Source organism: Spermophilus citellus (assembly GCF_964194105.1).
Source record: "Spermophilus citellus genome assembly, chromosome: 15".
In the NCBI taxonomy this organism is placed as follows: Eukaryota; Metazoa; Chordata; class Mammalia; order Rodentia; family Sciuridae; genus Spermophilus; species Spermophilus citellus.
This window is the reverse complement of record NC_138195.1, coordinates 73,237,577-73,264,795: the sequence shown is the minus strand read 5'-3', so window position 1 is coordinate 73,264,795 and position 27,219 is coordinate 73,237,577. Positions and strand designations below refer to the sequence as shown.

Sequence of the window (27,219 nt, the reverse complement as noted above, 5' to 3'; positions counted from 1 at the left end):
AGTTGAATGTATTATGACTGCAAAATGTTTTGAGATTTTAAGAAGGTATCTGTTCAAAAAGCGGAATTGTTTCTTCTCACCTCAGTGTGTTCTCTCTTGGAACTAATGCACAGATCTGAGGCAGAACTAACCTAAAATACAGCTTCAGCTGCTGATGGAGGCCCTTGAAGTGTCTGGGGTCTGCTTTACCTTTGGGACCTGCAAAACTCACACATGAATCTAATCAGAATTTACCTGGAACAGTTAAAGTGAACAGCCCTGCTTCAAATATGCATAGAAACTCCTCCAATTGGCGAAACTGATTAGACTTAAGAATTAATCACATTCTTAGATTAGGACTGACCAAAAGAAGTCTGCCTTTGCAGGGTGTTGTTCATTTGCCCTTATTAATGATAACGGCCACAATGGTAAACGAGCATAAGTGAAAAGTGGGTGCCATATCCCGCCCAGCCCAGGGCATGGAAATCAGGGTGACCTGAACAAGCAAGTGGCAAACTCCTCTCTGGGTGTGGTAGAGACCAAACCTCTGAGGCGACTACCTCGGGGCACTGGTTTTCCTGGCAGCCAACCGGCTTAGCTCGTATGTGTGATCAGGTCACTAGGCAGTGGATGCACACTTCAGCACTTTCGCTGTTTGGTTCTGTAATTTAAAGTGTATGGAGACCAGAGTAATAGAAATTATAAAAATACTGTGATTCCTTAGCAGAGTATAGGAATGTTTTGTTTCCTAGATAAAAGGAAAAATTAGAAAAAATTAGCTTCTTCATTGCTTTCATCAGGGACAAATGTTTCAAGTGTCATTAGATTAAGATAAGGTCACTGTGATGGTTTGCTATTGCTAACAGTGGTTGGCCCTTGTGTGTGTGTTAGACCACATCATTGTCTGAATAGTTTTAAGTGGATACGGCATCGTTTAAATGAAGTGGAAAGGGAAAAACTCATAAAAGAAGAAAACTGATTTCAAATTATGTATTCCTGCATAAGAAAATGACATGGGATGGTGGGTGCAGTATCGCACGCCTGTGATTCCCCAGACTTGAGAGACTGAGGCAGGAGGATTGCAAGTTGGAAGCCAGCCTGGGCAATTTAGTGTCATCCTGCCTCAAAATTTAAAATAATAATAATAAAAGGGCTGGGGATGTAGCTCAGTGCGTAAGTACCCCTTGGTTCAATCTCCATTATTGAAAAAATGAAAAAAGGGAGAGAGAAAGACAGACGTGGGATCGCGGGATCATTTTTACACTTTCAAAAGAGCATTAGCTATGAAATAATCACAAAGCAGTCCCTTAGAACCAGAGGGGGACATGTTCTCACTCATTTGCAGAAGCTATGTAAGTTGATCTAAGAAAAAGTAGAGAGAAGAATAGTGATTGAAAGAAGCTAGGAAGGATGGGAGGAAGTGGGAGAGGTTGAATAATATGTACCCAAATACAGTTAGACAGGAGGAATGCGTTCTATTGTTCCACAGTACAGCAGGTGTCTGTCATTTATAATAGCTTACTATATATTTTATAAGAAGGTTAAAAAAAAGGAGTTTGTAGGCTCAGAACACTAAAAAATGATAAATCCTTTAAGGAGATAGAAATGCTAATTACCCTGATTTGATCTTACATGTGCACATGTATCAAAAAACCACACTAGAGACCATAAATATGTATGATTGTTATGTGTCTATTAAAAATTCATTTTCCTGAGTCTGATGGCACATGCCTGTAATCCCAGCTACTTGGAAAGCTGAGGCAGCAGAATCACAAGTTGGAGGCCAGGTTTGGCAACGTAGCAAGACCCTGTCTCAAAATAAATTAAAACAAAACAAGGGGCTAGGGATGTAACTTAGTGGTTACATAAGCATCCCTGGGCTCAATCTCTCAATCTCAATACGGAAAAAAATAAATAAAAATAAACAAATTAAAAATGAAAGTAAATAAATGAATCATTTTAACAAAAGAATTATGGATGGAAGTGAGTCTAATTTTGAAATTGAAAACTTGAATGATCCTCTCATTCTTAGTGCTAGTGAAGTGATCCAAACGTCCAAGAATTTAAAGCTTATGCTATTTGACAGAGCTTCCATTAAGTGGTGCTTTCGGAAGATGGGTGCATAGGTGAAGCCTGCCATGAAGGGCAGGCTCAGGCATGAATCCGAGCAAACCTTTCTTTTCCTTATGCTGCACTTTAAAAAATTACCAGCACTTCAACTGTTCTAAACAGAATGCTGTAGTTCCCATAGGATGATCCTAGTCCAGATTTGTGCCTCAACCCATCCCTTTCTACTAAATAACTCTGATATATTCCTTGTACATTTGGTTTAACGGGATCCATCTCCCAATAGTCTGGCAGAGAATTCTGTATGATCATGGGACACATGGCCATTTTTCACTTCAGATTGAAAGAGAGGCACCTACCTGAAAACTACCTCAGCAGGCTCTATCCACACGGTGCCTTCCACTGAGGCATCCCAGGCCCTGAAGGGGCTTCTGATTTCTTAGCAGGCTGTCTCTTTGTGCCTTCTGAAAATTGGGGAACACTTGGATTTTTGTTATAGAAATTGAAGCTTTGTCAATGAAATTTAGAGAATAGATGCTTGAGGTTTTTTTTCTTTTCTTTTTTTTTTTTTTTTTGCTTGTTGATTTGGTTTTTTGGTTTTTTTCTGGATACGGAAAGAACAAGAGGAATTTATTAAGTTAACTGTCTGGAGGCTGAACACTCACCACGCAGAGCTTCAAGCATCTGCCTTAATGGCTGCGAGTGGAAACAAACCCAGCCCATCCCAGTAGTAAATTTCAATGAAGGATCAAAATTAAACAATAACTTGTGGGTAGTAAATCTTTCTATTAATTGTTATAAATAGTTCCTTTCATGGTAATATTTTCTATCAATCTAAATGCCATCTTGGAGTTAGTCACCTCCCAACTGGCAACCAGATATATTTAAATGTTCAGTCTCCCCAGATGCCTTCTAGTCCACAGCTAATGACCAATTGGAGGAGAAAAAAAAAGTCAGAGAGAGGCTTCATAGTTCCCAAAGGTGATTAATGCTTAAACTAAGGATTTAAATAAAAGAGGGTATCCAGTTGCACATAGGTTTGCATGAAATGGTTATATAGGTGGTAGTCACAGTGTGAACATAGTCACAGGCCAGGTGTGGCCCTTAATGAGTCCAGACACCTTTATTAAGCTGTTTATGGAGCCCTTTTTCTTAGCTCCAGGAATAATACCTATAAAGACATCTGTGGCATCTTAGATTCAGCTAGAATTTTTTCCATGATACTTCATCCCTTGCCTAGAGCTACATTTAAAAAACACCAATGAGCAAGAAGTTGGCACATCTGACCAGGCCCTGAAGCTAACTGTGCCAGTCTCTGTTAATTTCACCAGAGAGTGGACCAGCTGGTTTCATGAAGTCTTGGTTTTCAACTGGGAAGTCCCCCAGAGATACATGATGACTTTCATGGGCCCTACACACTTTAGCTTTCATGGGCCTCTTATACAATAAAAGAAAAAATAACTTTTTTTTTCTTACTGGGGATTGAACTCAGGGTGCCCTTCTACTCAGCTTCATCCCAACAACTAAAAAAAATTTTTTAAATTATATTTTACAACTGTATTGTCATCGAGAAGAATATGATCAATGTTAGGGTGTGTTCCATTTTCTTTTAAGAAATTTTTTTATTTGTTCTAATTGTTTATACATGACAGTAGAATACATTTATGCATTTTGATATATCATACATAAATGGAGTATAATTTCTCATTTTTCTGATTGTACATGTTTCAGTCATTCTACAACCAGGTACAATCAGAAATTGATTTTAAAAAATTTAAGGGCTGGGGATGTGGCTCAAGCGGTAGCGCGCTCGCCTGGCATGCGTGCGGCCCGGGTTCGATCCTCAGCACCACATACCAACAAAGATGTTGTGTCAGCCGAGAACTAAAAAATAAAATATTAAAAAATTCTCTCTCTCTCTCTCTCTCTCTCTCTCTCTCTCCTCTCTCACTCTCTCTTTAAAAAAAAAAAATTTAAAACATTTTTGTGGATTCTACCCCTCCCAACCCCCACAAACATGTTGTGCTCTAAGCACTGTGTCCACTGTGCCCAAAGTGGTTAGGCAGACAGAGGGTGAGCAGAGAGCTTCAAGCAAGGGGCATCTAGGATTTCAACCCTGGAATCCAATCTAACCACAACAAGAATGGATTAGGGCAGGACAAGAAGGTTAGGGCAGGGGAAAGAACTACCAGTAAGGGAATCTTCTGGAACCTGAGACTAGGCACCATGGCAAGAAGAGCCCAGATGGGATGCAGGTGCTTTCTGTGCATTCCTGTGTTTAGACCTTGAGCTCCCAGCAACACTCCTCCCCAGCAGCCCTACCTCATATCACCCATGCTTAGGAACACTGCAGCCAAAATCTCAACCACTTTCCTTTTCAGAAGCAGAAAGAATGGAGGAAGAGCACAGAATGCTGCAGAACTGTATTTATCTACCCACACATCGCCATAGATTGCACACATATTTTCTTCATCTATTTTTTCCTACTTTGCATATAAGCCTCTGAGAGCTGGTGTGTTATGAAGAGAAAATTCACCTCCGCAAAGGGTGAAGTTCCATGCACATAGAACAATTAAAATGATTTTCATGCTGATTTAAGTCCATCAAGCACCATGCTCACATCCAAACTCTAAATGGTACAGCATGATATATCCCTGAAGCTCCTTAGAGAACATCAAACACTATGGAATACATCAACATGAATTTGCTAATTACACACTAAGTGTCTTGAAAATTATCCTTCAGTTATTTATTACTTTGGCAGAGAATAGAGGTTTATAGTCAGACAAGGATCAGGGTACCAAGGCTACCATATAAGCTCTTTGATGCTCAGCAGAGAGCAGTCTAATCTATTAGATTTCAAAAAATAAGATCCCAGTACAAAGGAATAGAATCCAAAGTGGAAATATAAAATTCAGTTACAACTAATGGCAAGAAATCAGAATGATTCTTGTAAAAAAAAAAAAAGATACACAAGAAATAATTCCAGTTTGAATTCTAAAAATCAAGTTCTCCGCTTGACCAGCAGCAACCTATACTTGCTAAAAGCAATGGTTAGAGACATGGCTGTTCATGGTTTCTGGCTTTTCCAGCAGGTGGCTATGGGATGGATGTGACGAAGAAAAACAAACGAGATGGCACTGAAGTCACTGAAAGAAGTAAGAGCATCTGAATTTTTTAAATTTATGATTGTTTCACTATAAAAGTAAAAAAAAATAGAAACAGAAAAAATAACATTTATAATTCTACCGCAAACACTGTAGAACTTACAAACATGTTCCTAAAGGAATAAAATTCCTTTCCTGAAGAGGGCTCTTATTGGTTTTGATTTGAACACATGTATGCAAAATAGGTCCTGGCTTTTCTTCCAAGATGAAAATTGCCGTTTCCAGAGCTGTGGATGTGGCTCAGTGGTAAGCACTTGCCTAGCTTGTGTGAGGCCCTGTATTCAAACCTCACCACTACAAAAAGAAAAGAAAATTTCCATTTCCATGGATAGTTTTTGTAATGACCAGTAATTTTAATGACTGCATAATATTCTCTTAAGTAAATCCACTAATTTATTTGACCATTTCCTTGTTTAGGGATATAAGGCAACAAAAATCTTAAAGTATAATATCCCAGTTATTTCAGGGCTAAGTTGAAATGACACTGGTGTCATAGTTGAAATGTACACTAAGGATTGAAAACAGATACATTTATTTTATGAAACTGCCCAAATGATGAATTCAGAGACATTTAAACTGTCCCCCTAGCAACTCTAAATTAGGGAAGCTTTTCACTTATTCTGTGACTTTCATGTATTTCCAATAAAAAGCTCCTGGCTCCGTAGACTTGGAACTTTAGGTTAGGAAATAATTTCTTTTGATGTGTCAACGAATCCCAAAGGTCTGTACAATGAGAGGTTTAGTGAAAGCTCAAGGACTATTATTCAAATCAAACTGCCACTTTGCTCTGAAAAACCATTCCCTTTTATGCTTTGAATGCTGTTTCTGCTACATTCACTCGTGGTCCTAGTAGGTCAACCGAACTAATCGGGAAAATGAAGCATGAAGATAGACGGGCAAATGAGAAGAAGCAGGGGCCAACGAGACGGAGCAGGGGCCAACAGCACAGCCTCCAGTGGCACAGAATGACCCTGTGCCATCTCCTTCCTCTCTTCTCCATTCACACCTCTACCCAGATGCTTGTGTGCCTGCACATCCACATACATACATGTGCACACCCACACACAAGGGAAGTCGGCTCTTAAAGACCACTCCCTTGAAATGCTTCCAACTTCTTCCCGAGGCACCTAGTGACATCATCCAGGGTGTTGATCCTGCCTGGCCTGCGGCACTTTGGAAGGGAGGGCAGGAAGACAGTGTTCCTTGAGACAAGAGGGCCTGGCCCTTCTTCCAAGTCAAACCCAAGACTGGACTGCTCTCACTGTCAATGAAGAGACCTTGACACCTAGACAACTCATTTCTCAAATCAGTGCATAACGGCTTTAGGTTCCAAAGAGATATGAACTTATTTTCCAGGCACCCTGAAATCCATTGCTATTGCTCATGTTTTCACGCACAACAGATCAGATCACACACTTTAAGCCACAAATATGCAAAAACTATGTTGAACCTAATTTAATACGCTTAGCTCATGACAGAAAACAGGCCTTGCCAAAATACACAGATGTCAGTACATCCCCTAAAACCTCTTCTTTTCTTTGTCTTTTCCAGTTATCACTGAAACAGTAACTACAAGACTTACCTCCTTACCACCAAGTAAGTAACTATCTCATAGCTTTCTTCTCAGCAGGTCATGTGTGAAGGCCCCGTATGATAACCTTGAACCTGGAAGCTCACTCTTCAATGAACATATCGCAAATATCTAAGATTTTTCCCCCCTTAACAGCTATATTGATGTTGATAGGTGGACCACAAAACCAATCAGTTTGAAGTGTGTGGTTCACCATTAGTATATTTACAGAGTTGTGCAGCCACTGCTACAGTCTAATTTTAGAACATTTCCATCACTTGCTCCAATAAAAACCCTCATGACCATTAGCAGTCACTCCCTATTCTCCTCCTCTTCTCTTCTAGCTCCCAGAAACCACAAATCAACTTTCTGTCTCTACAGAGTTGCCTGCTATAAACAATAAAATACCAGAAATCCCATCTACCTGAGCATTGAGTAGCTTGACACCTCTCAAACTTCCATTGTACTTTTCTTTTTTCCCAGGAGCTCCTTGGGTTTAGTGGATTCTGTAATAGGGATAGGGCCCCAAGCTTCCCCTGCACGAGCCCAGCTAGCTGGGATGGGGAGACGCTGCCCCTCAGCAGGGGAGGCCAGAGCAAAGATGGGCTGCCAGATGGAACTGAGCGCTGCCATATGTCCCTCCAGCACTTCTGGCAGCCGCTCTGTCTGGACCTCAACCAGGCATTTGAAAAGAGCAAGCCCAACCAGGGCCTGGGCTCAAGGGGCCTGTCCTCCCTCAGCTGCTTTGTCCTAATGAGAAACTTGCTGCGCTCCATCCAGAAAGCTTTACTTTCACATTCAGAGGAACATGCACTGCAGCTTTTGGTACCCAAACAAGCTGGAGCTGGGTAGTTTGCACCTTGTAGTGTAGGTGGGAGAAGAACTCAGCCAGGAGGGTGCTGGTGAGGTGCAAGGGAAGGCTTCCAGAGGGCAGGGATGCTGGCACCCTGACTCCACCCTGAAACTCTCATCTGGCTTTTGGTTCTGGCAGAAGGGGGAACCAGCAATGGCTACACCAAAACAGGCTCTCTGGGTGGAGGGAGCCGGCTGGAGAAGCAAAGCCTGACCCATGGCAGCAGTGGCTACATAAACTCAAGTAAGTGCCTGCAGGTGCCAGGGCTGGGGGAAGAGCAGGGAACAGGGAGGGGGCCACCAACAAAGACCAACGAAGGAGGCAGGCAGATGGGATTCTGAATCAGTCCATGAGAGGGACAATTACAGCTACTTTTCATCCATTCCAAATGTCCCAAAGAGTCATCTAAATGACACAGGACCCAGGGAAGTTGCCACATTTAAATCATCCTCATTCAAAGCCCACTTAAACTGGATCCATTTGAATAAAGTCCCAATATAAATAACTATCATTAATTCAGAAGACTTTGGAGATAGGTGGCTGTTTTCTTACTGAATCAATCACTTTAAGCCACCTCTTTGAGGGAAGGTGTGCACATCCAGGGTTCAGGATTTGAGTTACCAACAGCAACAACCAGAGAAACTCCATGATTGGGTTAGTGAGCTAAGAGAATCCGGTGACATGGAATCCCACAGTGTGCCAGGTCCCCCTGGGCAAGCATCCAACACAGGCCCATTGTTCCTGTGAAGCTCTCTTTCAAAGGAAAGCAAAACAAAGCAGAGCAAGGCAAGATAAAACAAAAACGAGTGCGCACTGAAGATACCCTATAGTGAAACTACAAAGGAAAACCCAAGGTGAAGAACCCGCCCTACCATGGAGAACATTCTAAGCCATGGTGCAGGGCTCCTCGATTAAACGTCAGGTCCTAGTCCTGGCCGTTTCTGTGCACTGTCATTAGTCCCACGAGGGAAAGGCAGTGGCAATGATCCTGCCTTCCCACTTCTGAGCAGCCCCCTCTCTCCCCTGTGGTCTGCTGGCATCCCCTGTGCCTCCTGCAGGGCCCTCCCTTAGTTGTGAGCTCCTGAGTGCTCCTAGCTAATGTCACTGGGCATACCATTCAGCTCATCTCTGCCGAAGGCCCACGAGGACCTCCCTTGTCCCCCGCTTGCAGGTGGGAGCCTCAGGGGCAATGCCTCTACCTCCAGTTACAGGAGGGCACATTCGCCCGCCTCCACTCTGCCCAACTCACCAGGCTCCACCTTCGAGAGGAAAACCTACGTCACCCGCCATGGGACATACGAAGGTATCAGCCCCCAGACTGCAGGAGAGAACCTGCCTGTGACACCTCACTTGTCCTCTGAAGATGCGTGGATGGGCCCCTGGCTTCCCCTGTGTCTGCACCCCACCCCACCTTTCTCCTACTCCTTCCTCCTTGGTTTCCTTTGTAGACTCCCATTACTTGGCCCACTTGGTCACTTTTTCAACTAGCACTTGATCATGTATTTAGCATCGTGTGGAGCGCCTTTGTGGGTGTTCGGATGAATCAGACACAGATCTTGTCTTTAAGGAGTTTACATTCTGATAGATAAGATGACAGACTAAAAAGCTATATGGTGCAGAGTAGGAGGCAATTATCATCTTCAGCTGAGGAAATCAGGGAAGACTTTATAGAGGAGGTGACATCTGATTTGGGCCTGATGTGTAAGATTTTGGCCTCCAGAGATGGAGAGCGGGGCAACCCAGGCAGAGGGAGCAGCGCATAAGCACAGACAGGCAGGAGCATCGAAGGTCCACAGAGAAATGGCAGAGGCACTTATGAGAAGAGGAACAGGGCACCCGATTCAATGTTAGGATAAGATATTTAGACTGTATTCACACACAATGGGGAACCATGGAGGTTTTTATTTATTTATTTATATTTTTATTTTATTATTTAGTACTAGGAATTTGACCCAGAGGTGCTTTACCACTGAGTTACATCCCCAGCCTTTTTATTTTGAGACAGGGTCTTGTTAAGTTGCTAAGGCTAGCCTCTCACTTGCAATCCTCCTGCCCCAGTCTCCCAAGTTCCTGGGATCACAAGTATGCACTGCCACACCTGGCTCCACATAGGTTTTTAAGCCAAATATTTGAGTTTTTGAGTCCATCATATTTGAGGTCCAAGACTAGAATTCTGTAAGAAATGTTGCAGGAAGAATTGGCAAGGAAGGGCTGAACACAGGTGACAGATTAAAAGGAAAGCCACAATAGTCCAGTGGAGGGAAATGTGCAATTAGATTGGTAACGGTGGGGGAAGGAGAGCTGGAGGTGACATGTATTAGACGTAGAATCGACAGGTTTGGCAGTTGATCAAACATAAGGAGAAGAGAAGGCAGCAATGTTGTTAGGGTTTCAAGCGCAAGTTGGGCTAATGGTGGTGCCAACAACTGAGACAGGGGAGTCCAGTGGAGGACCATCCTTGGATGAATTCAGTTACTTGGTCTTAAAGAGGGCAGCAAGTAGGCAGTGGGCCTGGGACCTGAGCTTGGGAAGAAGTCAGAGCCAGATACCCAGTCAGGAGGCATTCTCACAAAGAGGCTGGTGGAAGCTGGAAGACTGAAGGGTTTGCCAAGGAAGGGAGTATCAGAGCAGGAGGGAGCCGAGGAAGATAAAGCTAGAGGAAGAGGGCTGAGAGGAGGAAGAGTCGTGGACTCCAGTGGAGAGGCCAAGAACTTGGCAGCAGCACTGAAGAAATACTCAGTGCTCAGCTCAGGGAGGAGTATGGAAGAAGCTACCTGGGCTACATGATAAGGCCGTTGGAGTCCTGGTCATCCACAGGAACAGTTTCAGTGGAAAACCAACAAGCCAGTTGGGTTTATAGTGAGAGCAGAGAGGTACCAGCGATGGAGAAGCAGGATTAAGGGACTGGGTATCCTAGTAAGTGACAGAAGTGGGCTGACACCCCAAACTGGGAGAAGGTGTCCCTCTGGATGGAGGATGAGAGCTGCAGGAGGGTGTTGGGAAGCCCCTCATCAGACACGATGACTTGCATAGCCCAGTGCTTGCTGATCCAGGGCCTGAGCAGGGGCTTTTACTGTGCATTTGTGTAACAGGGTGTGCATTTCTTCACAAAGGGATTTTTGCTTAATCAGAGGCAGGTCACTTGCTCTAGCATTGATACCAGGGCAGACCAAGTCATGCCATGATGAGGTGACAAAAAAAAAAAAAAAAAAAAAGGAGAGGGAAGGCAGGCAGGCCTACTTTCCTGTGTTCATACTCTCTCCTTCTGAGTAGATCAGTGACCAGAGTATAGTGCTATGACCAAGTCCATGAGGGTCGTGTTCCGAATCATGGGCCTGCTCCATGGATCATGGGAAATGACTGCTGAAGAGCACAGCCCACTCCCTCCTGGAGCACCCTTGGCTATCAGGTTCAGGAAGGAGTGGATGGCACCACCCACTCTCTGGGAAGCCTTAAGTGACCAAGTTGGCTACTTTTACCAAGTCTTTCATCCCCTCTTTAGGGAGCTCCAGCGGCAACTCTTCTCCAGAGTACCCCCGGAAGGAATTTGGTATGTTCTCTCCTTATTTTCAAAAGAAATGTTCAAGTGGGCAAATGCCCAGGAGACAGGGTGGTAGCAGAGGACATCATGAGCTAAATGACTTCTTCTAAAGGAGTTGACCTCAGCTGACCTGTTGTTCCCTTGTTCTTCATCCTGAAGCACCTTAAGAGGACTATCAGTCACATTACTTGCTGTCATAAGCATTTGTTCATGACACTGTTAAAGGGTTTATACAAGGTTCATGCTTGGACAGATACTCCCTGAGGCCAAGCAGTAATTGTAGGGATTCTTCCTTCCATTAGAGGCACAGAAAACTGCGAGCAGAGAGGAGCAGTGGTTACCATACCCAATGCCCAACATTCCAGCCCCTCCATGACAGCCTAGTTCAAAGGGCCACATCACATGCCTAGTGACATCCTAGGCTACACATATTCACTTGGCCCTAAGTCTTGGTTCATGTTCATGATATCTTATTGTGCAATGAATTAATGATATAACCATTGATGATTCAGTGATTACCATTTTATTTATTTATTTACACTGGGGAAACAAAGGCAGGCTTTAGTGAGCAACTTAAAGGGACAATATGGCAGCCTCTTAAAACATTTAATTGGTGCAAGTGGATCATGCTCCCAGATAGAGTGACTTAGCTAACAACAGCTAATAGTTAATGGTAGTTAGTGTCAACTAACTCTAATTTTGTGTGTGTGTGTTGGTGGGGGCAAGAGGTACCGGAGATGGAACCTAGGACCTCATATATGCTAGGCAAGCACTTTCCCACTAATCTACATCCCCAGGCCTCATTCAGTGACTTCAACACCCTAAATGTGCTAAGGCATCACAAAATGTCCTCACTTATTGAGCATTCACTATCCAGAAGAGCCCTTGTCTGGATATTAGACACACTATGAAACTACCTCCATGACAAAAGTATTCTGCATGCCACCCCTTACATATGCCTAAGATGACATTTCTCTGTTTCTCAGCATCATCTTCAACCCGAGGACGGAGCCAAACACGAGGTGAGTGCTATCCCTGGCTTCAGTTCATTTATTCCACGAGCATTTTCTGAGCAGCTAACATGGGCCGGCCTGGAGCCAGGCAGGGTGAGGCAAACAGGAGAATAAGGGATGGTTTCTGCTGTCCAGTTAACACCGTAGGTTTTAGATTTCTCTCACCAGTGCCTGAGAGGCCACAGAGAAAGGAGGGAAGCTTGGTCTGGCCATTGTGAAATGGAGAGGAGCAAGGGCATGGTTGGCGCTGAGTGCAACAGAGCTTGCTTGCTTAGTCAGCGGTCTCTGGAGGAGGTCTCCAGGTGCCTGGGGGTGTGCAGTTGGCAGGTGGAGTGAGTAGAGGGATGTCCCCTTTTTAGCAGCACTATTTTTGGGAAACTTAGGTTTCCCAGTCTCAAAAGTTAGAAATTTCATAATAGCCCACAGATTCACCCACTGCTCAGAGCTCAGCGTCAGGGGCTATGATCCTGGCTCCTTCCCTCACAGCCTCTCCATGTCTTCTCTTGTACAGAGAGTGAGATTCGAGTTCGACTGCAGAGTGCGTCCCCATCTACCAGGTGTAAGTGACACCATCTTGCTGCAAAGGATCCAGGAAGCCTTCAAATTCAATCACATGTGAATGTAGCATAATGTCGGCATTGTGGGCTAGTGCTGAATGTGTGTGTGTGTGCTCATGAGCATGCCCTCAATCATAAAACATCTGTAAAGGCTTTCTGGGGGTTGGGCTCTGGGGCCAGGTATTAGGGTTAAGTTGCTAAGTAAATTATGGTCACTGCTGTTTAGTTGTTCGAAGACTAAAGGGGACATAGTAGACCAGCCTGTCACCACTGCTCAGTATGGCCAGGGAGCAGGGAAGAGCTGCTCCACATCAGCCCAGGGGATGGGCACGGGTGCCAGCAGCCAGAGAGGCCTTCCTGGGTTAAGTGTCCCTTAAGGGAGACTAAAGTGGATCAGAGTTAAGCTTAGAGGATGGGGCCAGCATGAGACATCCAAGGAACATCTCAGTCTGGTGACACAATGGCAGAGTTCAGGTTAGGGAAGGGTCAGAAGTATATGGGCTTGAACTTCATCTCAAAGATCAGACATTCCCCACTCTCTGCATTGGGTCATTAGACTCCTGTGGCTGTGGCTAGAGGGTATTTGACAACATTTTGAAATGAATCCAACTTTTAGGGCAGGAGCCAAATTCAAGGAATAAAAGAAGGAAGAGCTGGGATGATGGTTTAGGTCACAGATGGGGGGGTTGCCCGCAGAGTTTAGCAGTTGGGGTCAGGGGCACTGACTCCAGGCCTGATGCTTTGCCACAAATCCTTCCAGGCATGGGGTGTTGAGCTGAAAGGAGGAAACTTTCCAGGCCAGGGAGGGAGGCAGGGCCCCAGCACCTATTGTCCCCTCCTATATTCTGCCTTTGTGTGTGATTTCTTCCTTCTCTCCTGTCTTCCACTTTGGGAGGAGGTCCGAGGAGTTGGCTCCATTGGTTTACCTTGCTACATAAAACATCAGACAGACAGACTTGAAATTAGGTCACACATAAATGCAGCACCATGTTTTAAGAGTTCTGGGCCACACATTCCTTTTGACACTCCCAGACATACAAGGTCAGGACCTGACATCTGAGGTATCTTGAGCAGGGGAGGGGATTACTGTTTGTTTCAAAGGAACCATCTAATTAAGGGTAGAACAATCTGATCTAATCTAAAGTTCTCTATCTGCCTGATCCAAGATGACCATGTCCTCCAGCTGCAGAGTCACCTCGAGGTGTCCGATGAGGTCTAATTAGAAAATATCTCCCCAGGATGCTGATCCCTTATGGGAGGCACTGTATTTATGAGATTATTGATATTACAAAGTGCCAGGTTGATAAGTCCTGTAAATTGGAAATATGCAAAAATTATAAAGCTAACCCAAGTCATAGTGTGTGAAGCAGATGTCCTCAAAGTTCCTCCCACTGCAGTTGGACTCAGGAAAGAATCCTGGGCCTGAGGGTTGACTTTGGGATTCTTGTCCAGGGACAGAACTGGATGATGTGAAGCGTTTGCTCAAGGGGAGCCGATCAGCAAGTGTCAGTCCCACCCGCAACTCCTCCAACACTCTCCCCATCCCCAAGAAAGGCACCGTGGAAACCAAAATGGTGACAGCAAGCTCCCAGTCAGGTAAGCATGACAGCCCCAGGCTTCCATGGAGGGATGGGAACATGGCGGCAAGTTTATTCTGCCTGGGAAATTTCACGGTGCCCTGGCACAAACTTTTCTGACTTTTCCAGAGACCTGCTCCTCCAGCAGTGTGAAATTGTGGGCCACACATTTCTTACCAAACTGTTCAACCATCCCATAGGCACTCAGTGGCCCAGTTCTAAATCCTAGAGATTGTCCCCCGGAAGGTTTCCACATTGAATGTGTTGACCAGGTTCCCCCAGTGTAGAGAACTGGGGAAAGTTGCAGTGTCTTCATTCATTCTCTAGTGACAATTTATTATATGCCTCCTCTATGCCAAGTGCCAGGCATTGAGGAAAAGCACTGAATGAGAGAGACATAGCCACCGTCCTTGTGGAGATGAAGGTCTCTTGGGGAAGTCAAAGAGGAAACAAGGTGTCCCCAAGTGTTTACCAAGAAGTGCAAGGGAGGTTCTGCAGGTAACAGGGAGACAAATGAGCAGGTCTTTGGAGGGAGGTGAGGAAAGAAGCCAAGTCAGCTCCAACAGGAAGCTTTCTTCTCATTTGCTCCTAGGCAATAGAAGCCTGGAGACCCTGACCTTGCTCAGATTTTTCCTAAAGGAGCAAGCCTCGGGTACTCCATGGCCTGGCTGGCTAGCTCGCTCTCAAAAGAATGATGAGGCAGAACTGGCATCAAATTTAAAGAAACACAAAAAGCCTTATCAGGGCCAGTACTTGCAGATCTGGTTTGCATATAGGAATATATAAGGAGAATTTGACCAGAGAAGTTCACCATCTTGCAGTGTGTCCTCAGACCTGAGGGCTCCCTGGCCAGACATACTGCACCCTTGCCATGGTGCCTGGAGGTCTACTGAGATTAGCTTTGGGGGTCTTATTTTTTGCTCCTAAGAGAATGGCTCCCTGCCATCTTTGAAGGTGAAGGAGCCAGCAAAGGATCATTGGAAGGTCGTTGGTGCAGACAGCCCACCAGGAGGTGAGGAGCAGGGTTTAGGAGAAAGGAGTAGACCCCAAGGAAAAAATCAATCTTCATATTTCACTAAGAGCTGGCAAGAATTTCTAATCGAAAAGACCAAGTTTTTATCAACTTTGAGATTTCAGTCAAAAGTAGTCCCAGGCTGCTCTGAACTGAGGGAGCTCCTATGGGACCCTCAGTGCTAAACCCAGGAAAGTCCCAGGAAGCAGAGCCAGCTAAGTCCCCCGGCAGGGAAATATTTATTTGTCTCTCACTGTGTTTTTTTGTTCCCAGTGTCAGGGACCTACGACACAACAATCCTGGATGCCAACCTTCCTTCCCATATGTGGTCCTCTACTTTGCCTGCGGGGTCCTCCATGGGGACCTACCACAACAACATGACAACCCAGAGCTCATCTCTCCTCAACACCAATGCCTACTCAGCAGGATCAGGTAAGTGGCAGCAGCGCTCACTGCTCTCATCCACAAAAATCACAATCGTCCCACCTCTACCCTAGAGCTGAATGACTCCTCGGGTATCTGCCATCCTTAGGGCTCTTGAGAAGTTTCTAGAACCAAGTGTCTCAAGAGTTTCTCACTGGAACTTAAGTTCAATTCAGTCTAGAAGGGATTTCTCCTGCTGAGCCCCTAGTAGAGAGGAATATACAGTATAAGATATCAGAAAAAATATATAAGGGTAAAGGACTTCAAAAATGCATGCAGGAGAACTGCATCACTCCATGCAAATTGACTCTGGGATCTTGAGCAGTCACTTCACTTCTTTGAGTTTCAGAGAACTTCTCTGTAAGATTGGGTCACTAACAAGAAAGACTTTGGCTGAATCCACTGTCCACTACTGACTGATCACCTGTTGACTAGAACCCAACAAACACCATAGGTGAATGTTTGGTTCCCCGCTGAAAGGCGAGAGAACTAAATATTAAAGTTTTTCCTAAAAACAAAAATGTACCAAAATATAAAAATCCAATCCTGGCATTTCTGCTGGTATCACCACAGTATCCAAGTCTCTGCCTCTGCTCTGGGTTGAACATCCCTCTCCCCCACCTCTCCTTCTCCCCATTACAGTCTTTGGAGTTCCAAATAACATGACATCCTGTTCTTCCACCCTGCACCCAGGACTCAGCACCTGCTCCTCAGGTCAGTGTCACCATCTTGAATCACCTTTTCCAGGTTATTGACTTTAAAATATAAGAATGTTCTTTCCTGGTGAGGAAAGTAAAATGATTTCTAGAAAGGATGTCCTTTCTGCTCATGAGCACGAAGGACTTTTCTCCATGCATTCTGTGACCCATAGCAGAAGCCACAGCTGCTTTTAGAAGCTCAATTGCAAATAAAACTCGGGATCCCAAGGGGAAGTTTTAAGGGAAGGGGGCCCAAGTCCATGCAGATGTGCTTATTCTGTGCTGATCCTTTATTTTCTGGGAGAGTTGGTGAAATGAAAGTACATGGACTTAGTCATAGCTTAGGACATTTTCAGGGTGAAAAGCATTGTTAATTTAGAGGATCTTATTTTAGATCTTTTAAAAAATATGGTAGTTCAGGGCTGGGATTGTGGCTCAATGGTAGAGCTCTCGCCTAACACGTGTGAGGCTCTGGGTTCAATCCTGTACCACATAAAAATAAACAAATAAAAATAAAGATATAGAAAAACTTTAAAAGATATGGTAGTACATCAGAAGAACCACACTGTGGTAAATAATGTTACTACTTAGTTTCCAATGCAAGCATATGACAATTTTAAAGAATCATTTGCTTTCACATGTATCATAATAATCCATATGGTAATAAGTTGCCAGTCTTACCTTTTTGAAAGCAATCTGCCTTCTTCCTGTGATATTGCTGCTAATAAATATATTGACAGGTCTTCTTTACTTACTTAGCTGGTATAGCTACAAGTGCAAATTTAATGATCAGATTTCCAATAACTCCAGTTGACTGGAATCCCTCCAAAGTCAGAAGACCCCAGTTTCATGCTTTTTCCCCCCTTTCTACCTTTGAATTTTGTTTTGCAAATACCCGACTGAGCCAGCTCCCCAGGAACGGAGAGCTAATATTGATCTTGAGCCCCAAGATAGGATGAAGGAACAGAAGCTATGACTAGGGAGGAGTGGGCTTCTGGACATTGGCCTTGGAAGTCCTAATGGGGGTGAGAGGAGTTCCATGGGTTTGAGTCAGGAAAAGAAAGAGCTGAAGGGAAAATGAAGAGCCTTTCACATTAGTGTCTCTCAGCCCCAATGTCTGTATCCCATGTCCACGGCATCCCACACTGTATACCACGTCACTCCAGAGTGCTACAGGGAACAGAAAACCCTGAGGATATTTTAGGATTTTGAGAAACACAGCAACATTGAACCCTGTGTGAACTACTACTGTTAAGTTGTGTGGACCTAACTACTCAGCAAATGGGACTGTTAACGAAATTTGCCCTGGAGTGAGGAGGTGGGAATATTAAAAAATATATATATACATATATAATCACTAAGAATAAGGTGAGGGATCCAAGAAAGTCTGAGAATCTGTCATCTGCAAAGGTACGTGTCTTGAAAGTGCTTGGGGGCTGGAGTTGTGGCTCAGTGGTAGAGTGTTCACCTAGCACGTATGAGGCATTGGGTTTGATCCTCAACACCATATAAAAATGAATAAATAACATAAAGGTATTGTGTCCATCTATATCTAAAAAAGAAAAGAAACTAGTTTGGGGGGTTCCAGGAGGCTGCCTGCAGCGGGGGACATCCTCTGTGCCCTCTGGTCTGACCTGTTCTCAATCCCTCTCACAGTGTTTGGCATGCAGAACAATCTGGGCCCCAGTTCGTCTGCTCTGTCCCACAGCACGGCCACTGTCACCACTTCCACAGGTTCGTAGTAGCTGAGGTTTGGAGCTCAGGAGTGGGGTCATGACATCTCTTTAAGGCTACAGTTCACATATGCCTTTTCAAAAACTGAATTTGAAGGACCAAAGGGCCTCTGCAAAGCAACTGACCTTTCCCCAAATGGCCCCTCCCTAACTTAGAGTTGTCAGTCTTGCTCATTTACTGGCTGAGACATGAGTTCAACATACAGGGGAGCCTACACTGTCAATGGTATCTCTGCCCTGTGACATGTCACCTGTACACCCCGTGTATCTCACATCCCAGTGGGTCAGGTCCCTGCTCCCTGCCCACTCCTTGGCATTCCACTGTTCCTACCAATCAGCTAGTTTATTTTATGGTGCACCCCCCCCCAGGTTGCTGACCCTGTGCAAACCTGCAGGGAGAGAGTAAAAACAAAAATGATGTAAGACTCAATGTTGATTTCAACTTGCCTGCTGTTTAGTTAGAGTGGAAAGTCCAGCACACAGGAAAGGAAAGGGGGATCCTGTGAACAGCAGGAACTAAGGAATGTATAGCACAAAATAGGGGTGCAGAACGAAAGAGGCAGAGGACTTCCTGGAGGAGGTGGCCTTTAAAACACCCTAGAAGGATAAGGAAGATTGTACCCATGAACATTCCATCTAAACCCTCCTTGCTTTCTCTGTGGCAGGAGAGGGTTGATTTCACAGCTGCTGATCTCCCTGGGGAGGCTGCCTCTCTGCCAGGGCTGATCAGGCTGCTCTAGAGTGGCAGGACCCACCCTCCCACACTGGCCCAGCTCATCAGTGGTCCCTTTTTTGCAGCATATGGTGTGAAGAAAAACGTGCCCCAGAGCCCTGCCGTCGCGAGCACCGGTGTATCCACCACCTCTACAGGTGAGAGCTGTTTCTAGCTGCCACAGGTCAGGCTGGCACATGGAGAGAATTGCCCAGCTGTGACACGCAACGTATAATACAAGAGGATAGAGTCCCTGGGTGTCCCGAGGTCCACAAACACAACCCCCCATGGATGTTTCCATGAGATTCAGATTCAGAGATGAGCATTCCTGCGTTTGCCTGGGCCTGCCTGTCCCAGGAGCAGGAAGCTCCGTGCTCCACAGCTGCCTAGGGTCTGGTATGACCCTTGCCCGGAAGCCCTTGGCCTTTTCCTGTTACCTGTAACCATCATAAGACCCAGGAGCCCCTCGGAAGCTGCCAGCATCCTCTCCACTTCCTCTAGAACCGTTATCAACATGGGCTCCCACCATTGTTGTGGTCCTGGTGCATCTCCTCCCATTCAGAAACCCAGAACTGCACACATGCTAGGTGAGCGCTCTACCACTGAGCTACATCCATAGTACTTGTTATTATCTTTTGAGACTGGGTCTCGCTAAGTTGCTGAGGCTGGCCTTAAACATGCTATCCTTTTGCCTCAGCCTCCTGAGTAGCTGGGGTTATAGGCATGTGCCACCACACCCGGCTAATATTCTTTTTTTTTTTTTAATTATTTATTGAGCACCTCCTTTGTTTCAGACAGACACTATACTAGGTGCTGGGAGAGACAGTAAGCTGGCAACTTTGGTGGAGTAAACAGATGACAAACACAAAGACAAAGTATACAAGATAACTGGAGAAAATGACACAGATTTTAAGGAAACAAAGAGTCATGTGGGAGAGATGGTGAGGGTGGAATGCTTTAGATGCAGTGGTAATGAAAAGCCTCCCTAGAAGGGTAAGACAAGCCTCCCATGCTTGTTAAGGAAGGACCTGCCTAAGGGACTGTGTGGTGAGGCAGCTGCAAAGACCACTCACGCAGTACTTATGTCATCGACCCAACCTCCTGATGGCCAGGCCCAGCCAGGCAGGGAGGGGTGCTTTGGTCCCAGAATGCTTCATAGCACCACAGTCAGTGAGATCAGGAGGCTCCTACTGCACTTGCTAATCTCTTTCTTCTGCTGCCTTCTTCTTTCCTCCTCCCTCCCCTGCCCATCGCTTCTTTCTTCTCCTTTCTCCTGGCTTCTTCCCTCCCCAGCCTCTACCACCAATGTCCAGAGCGATGACCTCTTGCACAAGGACTGCAAGTTCCTGATCCTGGAGAAAGACAATGTGCCTGCCAAGAAGGAGATGGAGCTGCTGATCATGACCAAGGACAGCGGGAAGGTCTTCACGGCCTCCCCTGCCAGCATCGCTGCAAGTACGCCAGGGACCCCCACCCCCCATGACTTGGGCTACAGGAGAAAGGCAAATGGTGTAGGAAATGGTGTCCTAGCAAGGTGGTTTCAGACAATGTAATCATGAAGCCACGGTTTTCCCATTCTAATGAAAAATGTCTGCCTGAATGGAGCCTCGCAGGGTCTCCTTGAATGCCAACCAATGAGCCAGGAAAACTCAGGCAGAGCTCCCAGAGGGGTCCTTGGACCACTTCAACTCTCACAAGCACAAATGGGGGAAGTTAGCCCCAGGAAAGCTGGGCTCTCTTCACCAGGGTACCCTTGACCTCCCCAAGCAGCAAGGAGATATGCAACAGGCTGGGAGGGGCGGAGAGAGAATACTCCAGATTGTCATGGGTTGTGCGCACAGCTTCTTTTTCAGAAGACACCCTGAAAAAAGAAAAGCAGGCTGCCTACGCTGCTGACACTTGCCTGAAAGCAGAAACTAATGGTAAGAACCAACCTGATCGCTGTTCCCGTTGACTTCAGTCAAGCCACAGTTCATTTTTCTTAGTCTTCTGAGACTTTGATACTCAAAAGGGGGTTCCAGGAACCAGCAGTTGGCAGTACCTGGGAGCATGTTAGAAATACAAGTAAGACCTTGATACTCAAAGTGTGGATGTTGGAAATGCAAGTGAGACCTTGATACTCAAAGGTGGTCTGGGTACCAGCAATACCTGGGAGCACGTTAGAAATACAAAATCAAACTCCGCCCCCTGCACTGTGTGGGAAGCTGCATATTAACGAGTTCCCCAGGTGATGTATATGTGACATTGAAGAAAAGCCCTCCCCTGGCTTGTTGTCAGGGGTATGTTTCCTCACCTTATTAGTTCTCCCATGATTTTCAGAACTGATCAAAAAATGCTTTGTAAAGCCTTGGTTATCATCTTCTCCTTCACATTCTCCTTCTTCCTTCCCTAATATCTGAATTCTTTCTTGGGTCTCCACATTTCTTCTCAAAGTCCTGTAAAATCTCTCCAAACCACTGATTTTAGGGAACTCAGCAAAGAAAGGGAAAGTTAAGCCATGGAGCATTTTAAAAATTTTATTTTATTTAGCCATAGAGCTTTTAAAATAAAGTAAAATAAGACAGCTACCATCCCAACAGGGCAGGAGACCAAGGTTAGTGATTCCTCATTTTTTTAAGGGTGGAGCTAGGCTGTGAAGCCAAAAGACCCTTTCCAGAATCTGATGAAAACTATGCGCAAATTCCCAGGAAATTCCACACATGCTCACAGTAACAACAGAGACTCAAAGAACAACAGAGACTCACTCAAAACCCTCATCCTTGCTGGATTTCCCAGTTCACACTCCAATGTCCCAATTGTGCACCTGCGCTCAGAGTCCCTTAGCCAAGATATTAAAGTAGGGATGGGGGTGTAGCTCAGTGGTAGAGTACATGCTTAACAGAGTCCTGAGTTCAAGCTCCAGCACCAAAAAGAAAAATAAATCAGTCATGTCCCATGAGCACATTTATTTTTTGAATAAACAATGATCTTCCAAAAGATGTGTTGAGGTTTAGGTTTAAGGTTGTAAGAGAGTTAAACACTATCCATTCTTCCACCATTACGTGCTTGGCCAAGCCATGCCTTCATCAGTTTATTTTTGCAAATATCAGCTGCCCGAGGACTGAGTTGCTGTATGTCCCTGACATTGCTGTTCTGCGAGGTGCCTGAGGGGCCAATTGACCTAACGTCCTAAACCTCGCAATGGGCAGCCTATGGGCTCCTCCAGTTTAAAAGCTCAGGTCTGAACTTGTGTTTGTCTTTTTAGGAGACTTGAAGACCATATCCACAAAGGGCAAAGGCACCTCCGCAGGTGGGTGAGAGCTGGGGACCCTGCAGGGACAGGATCCAAGGGCTGGTTATACTTGGTCAAACAGATTACGGCCCCTTGCCAGGAGCCAATGCACACTTGAGCCACCCAACTCAGGCTCCCTGTGGGCACAGAAGGGCGGGAATAGGGTAAAGGTGGGAGTGCACAGGCTGTAGGCTGGCGATGGCCTCAGAAGGAATGCAGCCCAGGACGTGTTGCTTTGCAGACCCCACCACCCCTAACTGGCAGCCACTGTAAGACCTAAGGTCCAGGATCTCCAACCAGGGCAGGAGCAACATGATGGGCTACTCTGGGTCTCTCCAGAACCTCCCACGGGGGCCCAGGAGGACACTAAGCCAAGCACACTCCTGCCCCCTACCCTTTTCTTACCTCCTATCCCCACCTTATGTAGGAGCGCACTGAGTCTTACCTCCCCAGAAGTTAGAGAACTATAAACCCTGAAAAAAATGTTTAGGTTTACTGGACTGAATGTAACTCTAGGCACTGTGGAGATCACAAAGAGTGGGCTGTGTCCAGTGGTCCTGGAGATGGGGGAGCTTTAGATTCAGGCCTAATAAGATGCAGGAGGTTGTGGCTTTGAGCTGCATCTCTGCTATTTTTTTTTTTTCTGATTTCTTTTTGACCCTTATCTCATCTCATTCAACAACCGTCTGATGAAGTAGGGAATCTTTTAACTCCATTTTATAAAGAGGAAATGGAAAGGTTAAGTGACCTTGTCAGGGTCACACAGCTCTAGCCCAGCATTGTCAGACTTCCGCTCCTCACCAGCCATGGCCCTGTGTTAACATGGAGCTGCCCAGGAACTTTGAAGTCCCCACTCCCACTCAGGCCCATAGGAAGTCACCAAAAGCTAGAGAATTTCGAGGGAAAAGAACAGGAGCTGCCTGCATTCACCCCACCTTCCCTGTCTCTTCCACAGATCTCCACGGCTATGACCGAGGGGGCGGTGTTGGTGGAGGTGGAGGCGGTGGTGGCGGGGGACTGTGGGGGAGTGCACCTGCCTGGTGCCCCTGCGGTTCCTGCTGCAGCTGGTGGAAATGGCTGCTGGGCCTGCTGCTCACCTGGCTGCTACTCCTGGGACTACTCTTTGGCCTCATTGCTCTGGGTATGTGCAAAGGCCTAGGGGCAGGAGCAGGGTGGCAGGGGGCCCCCAAGTCCCTTCCGAAGGACAGGCATCAGAGAGTGGCCCTGAGTGTCAGGTACAAGAGGCTTGAGATCATAGGCGCAGACCTGGTGTTCCTGCAGATGAGGACACTGAGCCCCAGGAGGCACCTGGCCATGGTCATGTGGCCAGTGAGCTCCTGGTCCTTCCCCACCCTCCCTGGACCCGTGGCAGCCTGCTGTGTGCATGTGGCTGCCCCTCACAATAAGGTCATATCTTCTCATTGCCACCTTTTCCAAGCACCTATGGCTATGTTCCTGCCATCTCTCACTCCACCTCACAGGAGAAGAGAGGGCAAGCTTTGGCACCCAGCTCAGGCAACAGGCCAGGTTTCTGTGCTGCTCTGGGAGGATGCTGAGGAGCTCATCCTCCTGGTGGCCTTCACAGATTGTCTCTGCATAAGTAGTTCAGCAACTTGTGCCTAACAGAATGAAGCAGCCCATGGCTGGCTCCCCACACGGAGGCTCAGCGGGACAGGCACTGGGTAGAGCCCTGGCTGATGTCGCCTGTGTCTGTCCCCTCCAGCGGAGGAGGTGAGGAAGCTGAAAGCCCGCGTAGACGAGCTGGAGAGGACCAGGACCAGCGTGCTCTATTATGAGGACAAGATGGAAAGGAGCAACAAGGACCGCCTGCAGGGAGCCGCGCCCGACCTGGGTACAGGCATAGACAAAGCAGGACTGGACATCCCCAGCCAGGAGGCACTCTGGCTGTTCGTGAGGAACAAGCTGATGATCGAGCAGGAAAATGGTGAGAGTTCAGCCGTTGCAGGGCCAGCTCAGCTGAGCCTCTTGCTGCTTTGTGTGGGTGTGTGGGGGGACCAGGGCCACCACTCAGCAGGCTCTCAGCCTCTCTCCCGCCTCACCTCTCCATATCGCTAAGAGGCAGGTGGTACCAGGACTGGGATCCCATCTTACAGATGGGAAAACTGAGTCCTAAAGAGGAGAATTGTCCAAAATCACTAAACCCTGTGTTAATTCTGACTCCTCAGCTAGCTTTGGTTTCTTCACACCGCCCGTGACCCCCTCTTATGTGCAAATGAGGGACATAGGAGATGTGACACTAACTCAGGATTTACTTTCTCTCTCGTAGGAAACCTCCGAGGAAGCCCTGGCCCTAAAGGTATTGCAGTGGACCCAGCCTTTCCCTGCTCTCATTCCTGCAGGTGGAATCTCTGGGTGGATTATTTTGTCCTTTTTCCAAACACGGAGATGAGGCTGTGGTTCCACTGGGAGGGCTGAGAACTGTCTTTAGAGTCAGAAGATCTTAGTGTGGGAAGCGACCTACGAAGCCTGTAGGAGAGTTCTGGCAGTGTACCAAGGGACACAGATGGAGACGGAGGGACAGATGGAGACTGCCATTTCCTTGACATATGGCTTCCATATTGTCAAACAGCTGTGAAATACCAGGGAGAGAATGGCCCTTGGTTCCTACCGATCTCACAGTTTTCATACCTTTCTCGTTTTAGGGGACATGGGAAGTCAAGGCCCTAAAGGTAAATATCACATGGACATTTTTACCTTTATTATTAGTGAGGGTTGATGGTTTAAAGTAATCAGCATGGGTCTGAAAACCCCCTTCATAACGGGAAAAGTGACTGACATTCCATGGGACAACTGCACAGTGAGGAGGAGGAGGTTTCCAATCCCGGTGACCCTCACAGGACAGAGCAGCTTTCCTTAATCCTCTGACTGGGGCTGATAAACTTCAGTGTATTGGGGAATTGCCACAAGATTGCTGGCCCCACTCCCAGAGTCTTAGCAGGTGTGGATGAGGTGAGCAGTCTTCAGTCTGCAGCCAGGGGTGCAGTCAATGCTGAGGACCACCACTCAAGAGGACAGGGCCACCCTTTGTCCCCAGATCAATCTTGCTTCCCAATAGACCTGAGTGCAGGAATGGGGTTCCTCCACTTAGTGGCCCTCTCCCTCTCCCTACCCCCTCGTGGCTCCCTGCCCACCCTCCCCATATACCCTGGCTCCCCTGCCCCCTTCCCCCAGCCTACAGTCCAACCCTGATGGGGATAAGTGGGGACTGGTGGTTCCAGAGCCCCTCAACCTGCAATTACCAGGTAAAACACTGGACTCCAGTTACATTTGAAGTGCAGATAAATGATAATTTTTCACTCAAGGTGTGTCCCGTGGATCTTAAGGGATATACTAGCACTAAAACTTTATGTTGTTTATCTGCAATTCAAGCAGAACTAGACATATGTACTACATTTGCTAACTTTGGCAACTCCACCTGAATCCCCCCAAGGGCTCCTTTCAGGTCCTCTGACTGACATCCATTTACCTTTGTTTCTGTAGGAGATCGAGGTCTCCCAGGGACTCCAGGTGTGTAACCTCCCGTGACCTCCCTCTGGCCCTGGTGGTGTTAGTGCTGCTATCTCCCAGCTGCCTGCTTCCAAAGGACATGGGGGCTGAGGTCTTCTTGTGTATCCACAGGTATCCCTGGGCTCTTGGGCCACCCAGGTCCAGAAGGACCAAAGGGACAAAAAGGCAGCGTGGGTAAGAGCCTCTTTTTCTGTTCATTCATTTGGGAAACATTCATTAAGTGCCTGCTGTGTTCCTGGCCCAGTTTCAGGGAACATCAGTTAACACAGAAGAGAGGCCCCTGCAGCTGTGTCACTTCCATCTGGGTGGGGAGAGACAATAAGCAGGGTAGGGGGCCAGTGTGAAGTGGGAAAGACTGAACTGGAGGACGCTGAGAGTCAGGGCTGAGGGTGAGTTACATAGGGAGGTCAGGGAGCAAAGACTTGAAGAGAGAGGGAGCCAGGCGCCAGATCTGGGGAAACATTTCAGGCAGGGGACGGCCAAGGCCAGTCCCAAGGGCAAGTTCAAGGAGCAGTTCAAAGAGCTCCAGGAGGCCAAAGAGATGGTGAGAAGAGTGGGCCATTGGGGCCCTGAGACCAGCATAAGATGCCAGTCTTTCCCGGAGCGAGCTGAGAAGCCATGTGCAGGTTTGGGGCAGAGCTGGAACATAATCTACTCACATTTTAAAAGGTCACTCTGGCTTCTGGATTGAGCCAAGACTGCAGGGGCTAATGGGGATCAGGGGCCAGGGAAGAGGCTCCAGGCCAGAGTTCAGTCAGTGAGAGGCTGCCTATGGGACCCACCCTAACTGTGACACTGGCCATTCCTATCTTTAGGAGATCCTGGCATGGAAGGACCCATGGGCCAGAGAGGGCGAGAGGGCCCCATGGGACCTCGTGGTGAACCAGGGCCTCCAGGGTTTGGAGAGAAAGGGGACAGAGGTAAGAAGCAATTCCTTCACAGGGAGGTTTCTGGTTTTGTTGGTGTGTAGTGGCTGGGGATAGAAACCAGGGCCTCAGGAGTGCTAGGCAAACATACCACAGCTAAGCCACCCCCTCAGCCCCGCTCCTCCTTCTTTCCATCTGTCCCCTTTCCTCCTCCCTTCAGTTGAGCTGTCTCCTTGAGCTGGGCTTGTGCCAGGCCCTCTGGAGACAGAAGACTAATCATGGGGCTTGAGACAGGATATGCTCCAGGCCTATGGCCTAGGAACAGCTGTGATTCCTGGACCCCAAAGAGGCCTCAGGGAAATGTCCTTCCCCAGCAGGGTGGAGGGAGGAGGGAGGTCATGGTGGACAGCTGAGGGCAGGCTGGGCTTGTCAACAGCACAGCGGGGTGGGGTTCAGCCCTGTCAGGGCTGGAACTCAGCAGGACAGAGGGCAGGAAAGCCCCAGGCATAGGCCCAGCGCTGCGGGGCAGCTGGGGAGCTTTTGTGATTTAGAACCTGAACCCCGAAGCTGTATTGATGTGGGGAAACCAAGACAGACCCCAGAAATCCTCTAATGCCGAAAGACTAAGCAGGAAGACGTATTTTTTGTTTCA

General features: G+C 46.9%; 2 protein-coding genes across 3 annotated transcripts in view; one reads left to right on the top strand and one right to left on the bottom strand.

Annotated features, from left to right (window-relative positions):
* The window catches only part of SFR1 (SWI5 dependent homologous recombination repair protein 1), a 57,690-nt gene extending 50,779 nt beyond the window's left edge, over positions 1-6,911 (bottom strand). The window contains exon 1 of the mRNA XM_081268175.1: positions 6,796-6,911. The gene's annotated coding sequence lies outside the window, so the exon portion shown is untranslated. The remainder of the gene's footprint in view (positions 1-6,795) is intronic.
* COL17A1 (collagen type XVII alpha 1 chain) overlaps positions 5,139-27,219 on the top strand; it is a 41,825-nt gene continuing 19,744 nt past the window's right edge. The window contains exons 1-22 of one of the 2 annotated variants that reach the window (XM_081268170.1): positions 5,139-5,204; positions 6,765-6,809; positions 7,775-7,879; positions 8,808-8,939; positions 11,139-11,186; positions 12,164-12,199; positions 12,702-12,749; positions 14,200-14,343; positions 15,610-15,768; positions 16,402-16,473; positions 18,114-18,191; positions 18,989-19,060; positions 20,196-20,357; positions 20,744-20,824; positions 22,147-22,191; positions 23,129-23,314; positions 23,897-24,118; positions 24,461-24,490; positions 24,837-24,863; positions 25,675-25,701; positions 25,813-25,875; positions 26,517-26,621. In XM_081268170.1, coding sequence (XP_081124296.1) covers positions 5,153-5,204; positions 6,765-6,809; positions 7,775-7,879; positions 8,808-8,939; positions 11,139-11,186; positions 12,164-12,199; positions 12,702-12,749; positions 14,200-14,343; positions 15,610-15,768; positions 16,402-16,473; positions 18,114-18,191; positions 18,989-19,060; positions 20,196-20,357; positions 20,744-20,824; positions 22,147-22,191; positions 23,129-23,314; positions 23,897-24,118; positions 24,461-24,490; positions 24,837-24,863; positions 25,675-25,701; positions 25,813-25,875; positions 26,517-26,621 — 1,939 coding nt within the window. In that variant the 5' untranslated portion in view covers positions 5,139-5,152. The remainder of the gene's footprint in view (positions 5,205-6,764; positions 6,810-7,774; positions 7,880-8,807; positions 8,940-11,138; positions 11,187-12,163; positions 12,200-12,701; positions 12,750-14,199; positions 14,344-15,609; positions 15,769-16,401; positions 16,474-18,113; positions 18,192-18,988; positions 19,061-20,195; positions 20,358-20,743; positions 20,825-22,146; positions 22,192-23,128; positions 23,315-23,896; positions 24,119-24,460; positions 24,491-24,836; positions 24,864-25,674; positions 25,702-25,812; positions 25,876-26,516; positions 26,622-27,219) is intronic. The other variant, XM_081268171.1, reaches the window with a different exon arrangement.